This window comes from Gracilinanus agilis, chromosome 4, assembly GCF_016433145.1.
Source record: "Gracilinanus agilis isolate LMUSP501 chromosome 4, AgileGrace, whole genome shotgun sequence".
In the NCBI taxonomy this organism is placed as follows: Eukaryota; Metazoa; Chordata; class Mammalia; order Didelphimorphia; family Didelphidae; genus Gracilinanus; species Gracilinanus agilis.
This window is the reverse complement of record NC_058133.1, coordinates 159,236,505-159,250,798: the sequence shown is the minus strand read 5'-3', so window position 1 is coordinate 159,250,798 and position 14,294 is coordinate 159,236,505. Positions and strand designations below refer to the sequence as shown.

Below are 14,294 nucleotides of genomic sequence, written 5' to 3'. Positions count from 1 at the left end.
ACTCAATAGACTTTGAAAAATGTTAGAAACTATTTTTACATTTAAGTAGGAAAAAATAAAATTTAATTAAATAATTATTATAGTAAAAAAATATTGTGTAAAACTATAGATAACAGACTACGTCTTTCCATCACATCTTTTAGAAAATTAGAAATAGAAATTTAGAAAATTTCAACCTGACCACCCATGCATGCCACATAAAATTTAAAAGACCAAAACCCATCTCAATTACCCTTATGTAAAAGAATGGTTCCACATCCTTATGTATGAGAATCTTTTCCAGCTCTATGTAAATATGGAACAAATGTTCACCTTCTTTGGGTCAACAAAAAATTTTCTCCCTGTAGATGTTTGCAAAAATATCCAAGAACCTTTGTTTCGAGAGTCATAGGCATTTTCTTTGGTAATAAGGAAACCTAACTCTATCCTGACAGTCAGCTCAGTACTTACTGATCATGTCTGGTGTCAGGTATGTTTCTGTCCATTCGCAACTTGTCACTTTCCACTTGGTTGAATTTGTTACGGGCATATGGGTCTTGACCAGATCGTACCATAGTGACTCCAACGTAAACGTCTTGATTGAAGTCTTGCCACCGAACTTTTCCTACACAGCAGAGCAAGGAGTGGGGAGAAAGCAAAGGTTAAATAAAGTTTCTCAAAGCAGAGTTTACTGAAGCAATGTTTTAACTTAAGGAATCATGTCCAGGATATGAACACCATATTTTCACACAGGCAGGTAAGTGGCACAGTGCATAAATTGCCAGGTCTGGAGTCAAGAAGACTCATCTTTCTAAATTCAAATCTGGCCTCACACACTTACCAGCTGTGTGACCCTGGGCAAGTCACTTAACTTTGTTTACCTTAGTTTGCTTCAGCTCTTAAATGGAGAAGGAAACAGTAAACCTCTATAGTGTCTCTACCTTGGAGAAGCTCAAACGGGGTCACAAAGAGTCACACATGACTAGAAATGATAAACAATGCCACTTTCATTCAGAGTAAAAAAAATTTAAAAATATATAATACAAAACAGAAAATATCCCAGTAGAAGCATATAATCATCAGTGCAAGACTTCACAGACATGTATCTCAGGGAAAAATTGAACAGCAATAATTTCTAAACTAAAACTATATTACCAGGCTTGAAGTTTATATGATATCACACTATTTCTGCCCCATAAAAAGGACAGTTTAGGGGCACAGCATGGCAGAGTGAAAAAAGAGTTAGCTTTGGAAACTGAAGACCTTTGTAACTCTGGAAAAATCACTTATTAACCTCCCAGTGCTCTCCATACTACGGCACGGCTCTGAGCAGCTCTTGGGACTATAATTTGCAGATTAGATGATAATCTGGATTGGTAGGGGTAATTCTCCATACCAATGAAATTATAGGTCCAGTCCAGAAGCAGGCACTGATCACCTACTTTTGGAACAGTCTGCTAGCTGGTCTTTGTGCTATGTCTCTCCTCTCCTGTATACTCTCCACTCGGCCATCCAAATGGTCATCTTAGAGTGGAGGTCTGCCCATGTAGGTAGGACCCCTATATAATAATTTGCAGGTTCCCTATCATCTCCAAGACCAATGATAAAATCCTATTTGACATCCAAAGCCCTTCATAACATGCTCCCTACAACCTCACCTTTCCAGTCTTATGCCTTACATTTTTCCCATGGCTCCAGGAATTTTCACTGTGTCTCTCACGCCTGGAATACTCTCCCCCTCATCTCTGCCTCAGAGCTTCCTGCATGTCTCAGCTAAAGTCTCCCCCTCTACAGGAAACCTTTTCATATTCTCCTTAATTCTAGTGCCTTTCCCCTATTGATTATTTCCTATTTATCCAGGATATATCTTCTTTATACATGGTTGTTAGCATATTGTCTCCCCATTAGACTGTGAGCTTCTTTTGAGAGCAGGGATTGTCCAATGGCTTTCTTGGTATCTTAAGTGCTGGTATCTGGAATATAGTAGGCAATAAATGTTTTTGACTGTTAGAGGGGCTGTGAAATGACAAGTATTCTAATACATTGTTTGTGGCAGTGTAAAATGGCACAACCATTTTGGAAAGCAATTTGGAATTATGCTAATAAAATGACTAAAATGTCTATCCTCTTTGAACCAGAGACTTCATTACTGTGCTTATTGCCCAAGGAAGTCACTGACAGAAAAAGCTAAGAGGTCTAATATGAATTCATGCAAAGTGAAGTAAGTAGAATCAGGAGACCATTATCCAGGTATCCCTTCATTATCGCAGGGAGTGGGGGCATGGCATCCCTGTGATCTGGGAAATCTGCATAAAATATTTTGGTCTTCCTTTTGTATCAGAGAAGAAGTCTGCATTTTTTCTTTTTCTTTTATGGGGTATTTTTAGCATCATACATGTATTTTATGCATTTCTGAGTTTCTCAATTTTTTTCTGTGTCATCTGCTGGCCTTTGTGTATCATTTGCAGCTTGTGTAAAACAACCAAAAAATTCCCACTTAATTTCTTATGTCAACTTGAAATATATCGAAACTGTGATAGGAAAAGTCAAGATATGGAAGAGATACCTGTACAGAGTCATAGCAATACTATAATGATGATCAACTCTGAGGGACTTAGCTACTCAATGATCCAAGGCAGTTTCAAAGGATCCATGATGAAAAATGTTGTGCACCTCTAGTGAAGGATGCTGCAGACTGAAACATAATTTTTTTCGCTTTCCTTATTTTTCTTGTTTTCTTTTGCAATATGGTTAATACCAAAATGTTTTGCAAGATTTCACATGTATAATTGATATCACATTGCTTGCTTTCTCAAGAGATGGGGAGGAATGAAAGGGAGGGAGAGAATTTAGATCTTGAAATCTTAAAAAAATGAATATTAAATTAAAAAATATAACTGGGAAATATTTAATGAAAAGAATAAAAAATACCTTTTTTAAAAGCGGTCACATAAAAGAAGTTCCTGTATATACCAAAATATTTATAGCTGCACTTTTTGTGATATGCAAAAAACTGGAAACAAAACAGATGCTCATCAATTGAAGAATGGCTTAACAAATTGTGGTACTTGAATGTAATGGAACATTATTACTATGCTGTAAGAAATTATGAATATGATGATTATAGAGAACATGGAAAGATCTACATGAACGGATGCAGAATGAAGTAAACAGAGCCAAGAAAACAACATACATGACAGCAGTGATGGGAATGGAAAGAATAACCACATGCACAAAATCAAAAGTGAATGCAGAAAAATTATAAAGATTAAACAAAGGAGCAGCTAGATGGCTCAGTGGATAGCGAGGCAGGCCTACAGATGGGAGTTCTGGGTTCAAATCTGATCTCAGACAGTTCCTAGCTGTGTGACCCTGGGCAAGTCACTTAGTCCCACTTGACTAGCTCTTACCACTCTTCTACCTTGGAAACGATATTAGTCCTAAGACAGTCAGATTTTACTGCACTACCACTGGTATAAATTGATGGTAGAAATTTCGATGGTAGTACAGAAAGGTTTTTTAAAAAATCAAGCATGACTCAAATGAAGAGATATGAGAAGGTATTCCCATCTCACCCCTTTGTAGAGATGGAAAGTCCATAGAAAGCACCTCACATGTTTTATGACTTTTTTCATTGCACTGAACAGTTCTGCTGATTTTGCCTCCATTTTTTCCTTCTTTCTTTTTCTCTTTTTTTTCTTTCTTCCCTTTTTTCTTTTAAAGATAAACTATTTGTCACACTATTTATGGAATAGCTCTCTAAGAGGGGAGGGAGAGTATTGAAAACTCAGGAAAACTAGGATGAGGTAAAAAACAAATGACATCAACAACTTATAAAAAATATTTGATTACTAATGTCTTCCCTCCATTGATTTTCTGTAATCTATCCTGCAAATATCTCGTTTGTACATAATCATATACACGTCTCCCCTCTATTGATTATGAGCTCCTAGAGGACAAGGTCTACCTTTTACCTTTTTTTTCTGCCTTTAGGGTTTAGCAAAGACCCTGGATCAGAGGAGATATTTAATAAGTGTTAGTTGACTGTCAATCCCCATTCTAAAAAGAACACTGTTATCAGTCTCACACCACATTTCCAAGAATTATAAAAATGCCAAATAAATTTTAAATCATGGAAGGTATAATTTAAAAAATGATCAGCAAAAAAGCATCATTAGATTGTATGAAAAAAAATCAGCATTTGAAAATATTTATTCTAACACAGAATAAATTCTCAAAGAACATTGTAGTACTCAAACCATACCACATGAAAGCATATTCGGTAAGATATTTCTTATAATTGCTTATGTGACATAGATGATAGAGGCTTGGATGTGGATAGAGGAAGATGTGTTTGAATCTGGTCTCAGCTACAATTAGCTGCATGACTCTGGGCAAGTCAATTAAACTCTACTTTCCTCTTCCATAAAATGGGGATAACCATATCTGTGGTGTTTACCTCCCAGGATTGTTGTGGAGGTTAAATGAGACTCTATATAATAGAATGTACTTTGCAAATCTTAAATATATATATATATATATATATATACATGTATATAGCTATATCTCTACAGATACATATATATATANATATATATATATATATATATATATATACATGTATATATATATATATATACATGTATATATATATATATATATATATATATATATGTCAGCTCTTATGATAAACCTTCTCTGGGTTTGCTGAATATTTGATGACAAAAACAATAATAATAATAATAATAGCCAAATTTTAATAAAATCTAATATTTAAATGCATTTTCTATGTACCAAGAACTGTACTAACTGCTTTATAATTATAATCTCATTTTAATCCTTATAGCAGCCTTAGGGAGTTGATGCTATTATTATCCTCATTTTACAGATGAAGAAACTGAAACGAGCAGAAGTTATGTTGCCCCTGGTCCCATAGCTAGAAAGCATCTGAGGTAGGATTTGAACTCAGGTCTTCCTGACTCCAGGGCCAGCTCTCCATCCACTGTCCATGCCACCCCACTGTAGTTGATTGCACAGGAAATGAAACTTAAAGAGACTGACTGAAAGCACTCGGGGTTCTCTCTTCCTTGTTATATATGCCATGAGGTCACTTGTAAAATTCTAGAGTGGGAGGTAACTTACCTCTATGATCTGAGAAACTCCATAAAAACGTATCTATTCTTAGGATCACTTTACTCATTCCACTAAAAATTGTTGTTGTTGTTGTTGTTTATTGTTTAATTGTGTCTAACCCTTTATAACCCCATTTGGGGTTGTCTTAACAAAAATACTGGGATGGCTGGTCATTTTCTTCTCCAGCTCATTTTACAGATGAGAAAACTGAGGCCAATAGGTTTAAGTGACCTTGCCAGGGTCACACAGCTAATAAGTGTCTGAGGCCAAATCTGAACTCATCTTCCTGACTGAGGTGCAGCACTTTAACCACTCCACCACCATAGACATTTCTACCATCGGCTTATAAGCACTGCCCCAGTGTTGGAGGGTATTAATAAATTGTTAATGTAGTTTTCCTCTATGTCTCATTTTTTACTTTTACAAAAATAATACTTGAAAAACTGAATGACACGTTGTATAAAGAAGTTAATTAAGTCCACAGCAGGGCATGGGTTAAAATGTTACTTTGGAAGAAAGGAAAAAAGCCTGCCTGGGATAGGTCTGACTCTTTCATACTAACATTCTGAAATTAAGTTACCTGTCATATATCAAGAGCCTGAGTTAAGGGATGAGGGTTGGGTGTAAGTAAGAGGCAGAGAAGGGACAAAGGTTAGGGTGACGTCCAGAAAATAGGTCAGAGAGGGATACCAAGAAGGCCATAAAGCCAGGAGATATTTCGATTGAGAAAGAAGGAAACAAAGTGGGAAGAGAAGGGGGAAAAGGGAAAGAAGAGACATAAACATTGAAGAGTGGACTGTGAACTCCTTAAAGCAGAGGCTGATTCTCATTTATCTTTATAAATCCCCTAGCCTCTGGTACAATACAATACTCATAGTTAGAACTAAATAAATGTTTGTTGAAGAAAAAAATAGCAACTTAACTTAGGGCAGGACCACACTGTCTCTCTATTTCAGCTGGGAAAAGTTCTTTTATATCCAAAGGATGCACTCTCACCTCAAGGGTTTGATATCAGCTATCCCATATTTCCAAGGTATGCTCCTTCCTTTATTGATTTAAATCTTAAACACAAAACCAAAGAACACTCTCCTCCTGAGCTTTTTCCCAGTTTAGTAGAGGTAGATCTCAAATATATTATTTTAGTACTATTCCTCTAATTTATCATCTTATCTGTTCCACTATTACCAAAACCTAGTTGTAATTATTACTATAAACACAACAATGGTTTCAGCTCTACCCTGTTTGTATATACGCATTTATAGAGAATAAAAGTCAATATCCTGACTAGTATCAGCAGTAACTAACTAAATTTAATATTCTGCCTTAGACTGATGCTTTCAAAGAACAAAAAGGTACGACTCACAAACAACATGCAATTAAATACTAATTACTTTTATTTAATAATGCCAAATGATGGAGAGTGATGCTATAAATTTTGGATTATTCTAAGGTCATCTCTCTCAAGCTAATTTGTAAGAACAGTTGGCTACTGTTGACATTAGCCAGAATTTGGACTTTAAGAGAAACCTGTGTTATGCACATGTTTACGTTAAGTACTATATTTTCTCCTAATTGTGACAGCCCATTAACACATCATAAGCTCCCTTATACCAAGTAAACACTCAATAAATAGTGGTGGTTGGTCATGCTGGAAATATACTCTTTAAAGGATTTTAAATTTAGTCTTTACAATTTGTTACTTTAAAAAAAAAAAAGAAGCTCTTGGTTCAACATTAAAAAGGTGCTAATGTGACCTGCTCTGGGTGAATTTGATTTATGAAAACGAATCCTTCATGTTGCTTCCTTTCTTCTGAAACCTTCCAGATAAAGATCACCTATGAAAAAGGTATGTGTTTGTGAACACACACACATGTATGTGCACCAACATACACATACACACCACATACAGAATTTCAGAGCTAGAAGACTGGAGCTTGGAGATCATTTAATACTGTGGTTTGCAAAGTGTGGTCCAGGAACATCAGAAGGGTTTCTGAGATTTTTTCAAGGAGTCTGTGGGGTCAAAATTATTTTTATAATGATATTAAGATGTTATTTGCACATTAAAATACTCTTGTTCCTTTTCCAACAACATATCTGTATGAAGCCGGATTTTCTTGATATACTTTAAGCAAAGCACCATATTGTAACAGACTGAATGTAGAAACAGATATGAGAATCCAGCTGTCTTCCATTAAGCCAGATACTAAACAGATTTGCAAAAGTAAGTAAAACAGTGTGCTGCTTCTTACTAATTTCTTTGTTCTAGAAAACATAGTTACTTTTCATTAAAAATGGTACTTATTTTTTAACATGTAATGGATTTGTTTTTTTGAAGTGAATTAATATTTTAAAATTTATCATTTTTTAATTTCTAATATGGTAAATATTGAGAGAACCCACATTTAAAAAAAAAAAGCTCTCTGTAATTCTCCATAATTTAAGAGTGTAAAGGAGTTAAGAGACTAAAAAATTTGAGAACCACTCATCTTATCTAAAGTTTTATTTTATGGATAAATAAATTGGGGTTCAGAGAAGTAATCTGTCCAACGTTACACAGAAATGCAGGCACTTGCATACACTGACACACAGAGCCAACACTAATTTCTCAAATTTTGAGGTACTTTCCCACAATTGACAAAGAAAGAAATAGATATGGTGTATTGAAAAATGGCTTAAGGTCATAGAGTAAATAATATATTATTTTTATTTAAAGCTCACTCACTTCTGCTGCCATTGCTTTCTGAGGTTGTGAACCCCTGTCATGCTACAATTGGTTGCTGTGGAAATGAAGCTGGGGTCACTGAGGGCTCTCCTCTCAGATGGGAGAGAGGCTCTAAAAACCAATGAATTCTCTGGCTTCATTTTTCAGACAGATAATCTGGCTGGTTCAGCAATAAAGGTGTTAACAATTTTTTTCTCCCAAAGTTACACACGTTAGAGCAGCATCAATAGGCTTTTGGATGCAAATTATCCATATAAAATCCCAAACCTTCCATCCAAATATCACAGTAAAGCAGAATTTAGAAAAAACCACACATCTCTTCTAGACAACATATAACCTTCGATTCTTCATTGTATTTACATTATCTTCCCAGAATATTATATAAATGGAATATTTGGCTAGTGTTTCAGCCAAAAAAATCTATATAGATGGCTCCTACTACAGAGTTCAAATGAGCAGGTTTCACTAAAATTGAACTCCTGCTATTCCTGACTTGTTTTTCTGCTTAAAATTAATTTTAGGGACTTGGCCTGAACATTAGTTAATTACCATTGCTTTAACATTATAATTTAACCTATAGGACAGGCACATGAATAGCAAAAATAGGGCTCAGAAGATTATAGGATTCTGGAATTAGAAGGGAGCTTAGAGGTCCCCTAGTCTAATCTTCTCCTTTGGCAGATGGAAACAACCCAAGGAGGTAAAGGCCCCAAATTACCTGCTTTGTAAATGGCAGAGCTGAAACTTGGCCCTGGATTTTCTGACTTCCAGTTCAAAACTCCTCTTAGAGATTTCCACTGGTAGAGTCTTTTACTATTTCACCCAGAGCACAGAAAACATGCCAAAACTTATATATCTCTGCTTTATATATCACTGTCCTGGCTGTGTGTTTTGTTTTGTTTTGTTTTGTTTTGTTTTGTTTTGTTTTGTTTTGTTTTGGAGGAGGCAAGGAAGGGGAGAGAACTATATAATTTTAGTAAATATGTATATGGGATAGGGAAGAGAAGAAAAGTGATACATAAGGGGCTGGAGACTGGTATGAGAAAGGATGAACAATTCAACTAAAGTATAGAGTTCTTTAGCCCCTCAGGTTGCCATTAACATGGCGGCAATCTCTCAGAATACTCTTTGTCCTGACCTCCTGAACCAAACCTCCCTATTGCCAAGCCATTTGAGGACAGGCCCTATGAGATAATTCCATCAGACAAGTTCCCAGACTTCATTATCTGAAGGATGAAAGAGTCATCAGTTGTTCTCTGATACAAGAATTTCATCCAGGATCCACATCCTTGGGGGGTTTTAACAGAATGGCTGCCTTTAAAATTAAGGTCTCTTCTTTAATAGATGTTTCATAAATGCATGACTTGACCTTGCTGACTTGACTTTACAGGTGTCTTGTGACATCCAATGCCTTTATGAAATACATATGGCATATTACTCGGCTATCTCTTTGTCAAGAACATTCTCAATATCATCTCTGACTTTTTGCTTTTCCCCCATTTATTTCCCTAAAGCCCAAACTACTCTAATGTCCAAAAGCTATCAAGGGAATTTCTTTTTCATAAACATAATAACTTATTTAGACTCCAGAGATATTATATTAAATTTTGAAAACACAAAAGATTCCAGAGCCATTCCAGATATCAAGGAGGAGTAGGTAGAATTCCCTTCAAAAAATATTTAGAGGGAACTCAAACCCCAATTGAGATCCTGAGTAGAAGACTTGGCAGGAGGATTTATAGGTAATTCACAGTCTGACAAGAATAATATGGAGAGAGGGGAGGTAAAGTCAAAACAATAGGCGGAACAGCTGAATTTATTGACATTTTTTTCAAATGATGTTCATAAATCAATTTGCACTTCTGTCATCTTTCAAAATCTCACAACTCTTTAAAGAGAACACAGGGAATTGGGCATTTTAGAAAATAAAATATATGAGGAAAAATAGGGAAATTGGGATTGCTTAGCTTAGAAAAGGATGATGGGTGACTTAATATTTCAAAAACAGAAAACAGTGAGAGGGTAGAACTATAAGCTCCATTTCCACTGAAGGCAGAATACTGGAAAATGGGCTATAATATAAAGGAAGCACGTCTGATCTGAAATAATTTTTTTAAAAAGAGAGAAAATATTGCTCTGATTAATATACAATTACCTTCCTGAAGAGGGTGGTAAAAATGAGATAGATTCCTGATGCCTCAGGCACCATCTTTCCTGGAGCCAAAGATTATTTGTAATAATCTCTCAGGATTCTTATGTCCTTTCCATGATATTCTATGGAAATGAAAAGCTTAGCTGTTAATGTTCTATACTCTATTTAAACAGTCACCCAAAGTTAGGATTAGAACCCCATCACTGGAGAATGTTCCAGGAACCAGGATAAAACAGACCAGACTGAACCACAGGCTTAAATATAAAACTAACCTATAAAATGGGATCAAAGTAAAGCAACCTTTTAAATAAAATATTACCCTCTTCTACACCTCTCCAATTCTAGCCCATCCTCATAGCTTTATACCAATGTCTTCTACAAAGATTTACTTAGAAAAGCCACAATGCTTTATTGGGAAAGCACACTTTAATCTGAAATTCAAATTGTAGCTTAGCTGGAGTGCAATTTTGAGTATGTGAATTTAACTCTTGGAGCCTCAGTTTCTCATCTGTAAAATGGATGGTGTAGGCTAAATTCTCTCAAGGTCATTTCCAATTCAATCTATGATGTATGTCATGGGCTAGGATGCAGGTAGACCTGAGGCATCTTGAGTAAACTCTGCCTTATTTCCCCTCTACCCCCAATCATACATACACATCACCAACCAGGGCTCTTGGGAGCCAGGCTGAGAGCATCTTTCAACTGTGTCACTCCACTATCTACTCCAGCCCTGGAGCTCTATGTACTGTACTACCTAGTGGCCACTAAGTTCTAGATCTTTAAAAACTGTCCAACATTACTTACAGTCAGTCACAGATTAAGCAGTGGAAGAGACCTGATAAAATCATTTAGTCCAATTCCTTCGTTTTGTACATGAGGAAATAAGGCTAAGAGGGGCTGCGACTCACTCAAGATCAAACTGCCAATATGTGTTATGGATTATTATGCTTCTAAAATAGTTTCCTGTCCCCTATTTTAACATACTATTAGAGCTACAAGGGGTTTAAAAAACCATTTGGCACATTTCCTTCATTTGACAAAATAAGAAACTGAGGCCCAGAGAGAACATGTGATTTGCCAAAGGTTGCAGAGCTAGCAAAAAGGTGAAAGAAGCAGGACTTGAATCTAACTCCACCATTTTTTTTCATTAAATTGGGTTACCGCTAATAAACTGATTACTGAAGTTAGCCTAATAGAAGCTGTTTCTCCCTTCCAAATACAATGCTTTGCACTTGGTACTTACAAACCTGATTGTCTCTAATCATTTCCCCAATTCTCCCTTCCAACCACCCACATCCTTAATTAGTATGCCATCTCTGTTTCATCTCCTAAATCAAGGCTAACATTAAATTCAAATTATCTTGGTCATAGGGAAAATGAAGAATCTGAGGCAGGGCAGTTACTAATGAAGGGCCCAAGGCCATATCAGACTCCATATACAGTGGAAGCTATATATCAGGACTATATAGTATTTCTGCCAATTAAAACACGCCTCAACTCTAAAAGAAGTCATATATAAAGTTTCTGAATATGTAGATTTAGAAATATTTATGAATATCAAAATATATGTGTACATCTATACTCTATATACATGCATATACATATACACAAACACAAAGAGATATGAACTAGTGTCCTAACAGTCTATTTCCTTTAAAAAAAAATACAAAACAATCTTCAGTGAACACACATTTAAAAAAAAAAAAAAGATACCACCTATATTAAATTGAACCGCTAAAGAATGCTTACCATAAAAATGTCAGGGTGGCCCTTTAATTAGATAACTCTCTCCTGGTACTGATCATACATCAGATCAGGACACCGTTGACATATGCTCTCAGGGATAAATTGCATCAATCTATCACTTCTAAATGTAAAAAGGAAAGGTAAGTGTCTTCCTTTGAGGCGAGGCTACCTTAGGCCAGTGAATCAGGAACCTTGATGGAAGAGGGGCAGCAGGAGACTGCTAGAATCTACATCAAAAGCAATGGCTATCTTGCAGTTTCTCATTTAAATCCTCTCAGGGAAGGATGGCTTAAACAAATTTAAAGTTACCCTAGTGTAAAAGAGAGTAACCTCTTCTGGGAAAGCAGCCAAGGAAGGGAAATCGAGTGTATTTTAAATCAAAACAAAAGGTTCTTAGATCTACCTTAACTTTTCTTTTAGTCTCGATTTGAATGAATTTTTATGGTTTAAAAGAAAAAAGAACTAAGTTTCTTCATTTGAAAGATCACATGTTGTGTTTGTTGTTAAAAGGAAGGAGACCAGTACACAACTAAGAAAGTTTTAACACACAGAGATCTCAATTTCCAAGACATATAAACAACACTGAAATTTAAAATAAATATCACTATCTCCAGGCATCTGACATAGTAGGTCATACCAGGTAAAACATGATGGGCTAGTCTCTGCTACTAGACATTCAAATCCTTTCATAACTATCTATCTCTTAAAAACTTTTTGATTCATTCTTTTTCAACCACTTTTTTTCATTTACAATTTACTCAACTCATTTTAAAAGCAAATGAAGAGGATAAGCAACAAAATTCTGCAAATTATAAAATGTATTTATTAGAAACTCATTTACACTTATGGAGCTTGTACTTGCTCTGACAACAATCTATGATTATCTTTTCAAATTCTAAGTAAAAAAAATCAAGACTGCAGAATATGTTAGTTGAGTCCAATTTATACCCAAAAGGAATCCTCACTGTAAAGTACACATAAAATGGTCATTTAGGCTATGCTTAAAATCCTTCTTGGAAGGCAGCAGCCCTTTCTACTTTGGGTCAGTTCTTCAGTTAGGAAGTTTCTCTTGACATTTCATCCTCTGGGACCAAACAAAACAAATCTCATCCCTCTTCCCCATGAAAGAAGGCTATCATGGCCATCCTGGGTCTTCTCATCTCAAGACAAAAGATGCTAGCTCCTTCAACTAATCCTTGTATGCCCTGCACTCAAGGCCCTTCACCACCCTGGCTGTCTATTTTTTAGTTCTCTTCTAAACAACTGAAATACATTCTCATCATAGCAAACACTTCCATCCAGAAACTTTGTTAAGAAAAATTCAGGAATCTAGTTTCTCAAACACACTGCCCAAATATCACACAAAATTATTCAGTATAAAGAACAAGTTTTTGAGAGACAGACTGGCAGACAGACAGACAGACAGACAGACAGACAGACAGACAGAGAGACAGAAACAGAGAGAGAAGAAATATGTTTTAGTGGCCTAAGAGTTGGCCTTGGAGTCAAACCTGGATTCAAGCAGTATCTCTAACACATACTGACACTGTGACTATGGGGAATTTATGTAACCTCAATGCCCTATGGAACTCTTTAAGGCTATAAGTTACAAACAAATTCCTGGTCTGAAGAGATGAGGGAGTATCAACACTTGGAACTCCCTCTGGTAAGGAAAACATAAATCTACCTCCTTCCAAAAAAAAAATCAATAGGTAAAATTCAAATAAATAAAACCTAATAACACTTTACATCCTACTTCTGATACATACTGGTTGTATAACCCTGGACAGATCACTTGACTTCTCACAGCATGTTCCAGGCAACTCTCTAAAACCCTAAGTTGCACAGAAGGTGCTAACCTGCATTGGTAGAAGTTTCCTACGTCAATGAAATCATAGGTCCAGTTCCAATTGTGCTCCTAATCCCTATTTTTACCTTCATCAAACAAATGGTCAAACATTTCTTAAATGCAAATACTCTTTTTGTTTGTTTGATCTTATTTTTTTTTAAACTCTTACTTTCTGTTTCAATAACAAATCTTAAGAAAGAAGGACACAGGCCAAGGAAATGGGGTTAAGTGACTTTGCCCAGGGTCACACAGCTAGGAAGTATCTGAGGTCAGATTTGAACCCAGGACCTCCCAACTTGAGGTCTGGAGTTCTATCCATTATGCCACCTAGCTGCCCCAAATGCAAATATTCTTGAAACAACACAAACTTATGAGTCTTCTAGCCTAAAGCAATTTTTTTCATGGGGTTTCCATTATTTTGTCAAAATATTCTGATATCATACCATCATACTTCTTATAGTTGGAAGAGATTTTAGGAGTTACCTAGTCTGTCCTCTGTATCTATCAGATGTCTTTTGGATGAAATGTTGTCCATCCATGGCTTTCCCCATCTAATATTTGTGAAGTTGAATACCTCACAAAACAGTTCATTTCATTGTTGGGCAGCTCAAAAATTCGTCCTTATGCTTTCTTTTCGATGGATCTATAAATTCATTGGTGTGGACACTCCTCCCACAGCTTCCCATCACATATGACTATTGCCCATGTCT

The 14,294-nt window shown here is 35.9% G+C and overlaps 1 protein-coding gene across 1 annotated transcript in view; it reads right to left on the bottom strand.

The window, feature by feature from the left end:
* GALNT2 (polypeptide N-acetylgalactosaminyltransferase 2) overlaps positions 1-14,294 on the bottom strand; it is a 266,740-nt gene that overhangs the window by 104,988 nt on the left and 147,458 nt on the right. The window contains exon 3 of the mRNA XM_044674552.1: positions 451-604. Coding sequence (XP_044530487.1) covers positions 451-604 — 154 coding nt within the window. The remainder of the gene's footprint in view (positions 1-450; positions 605-14,294) is intronic.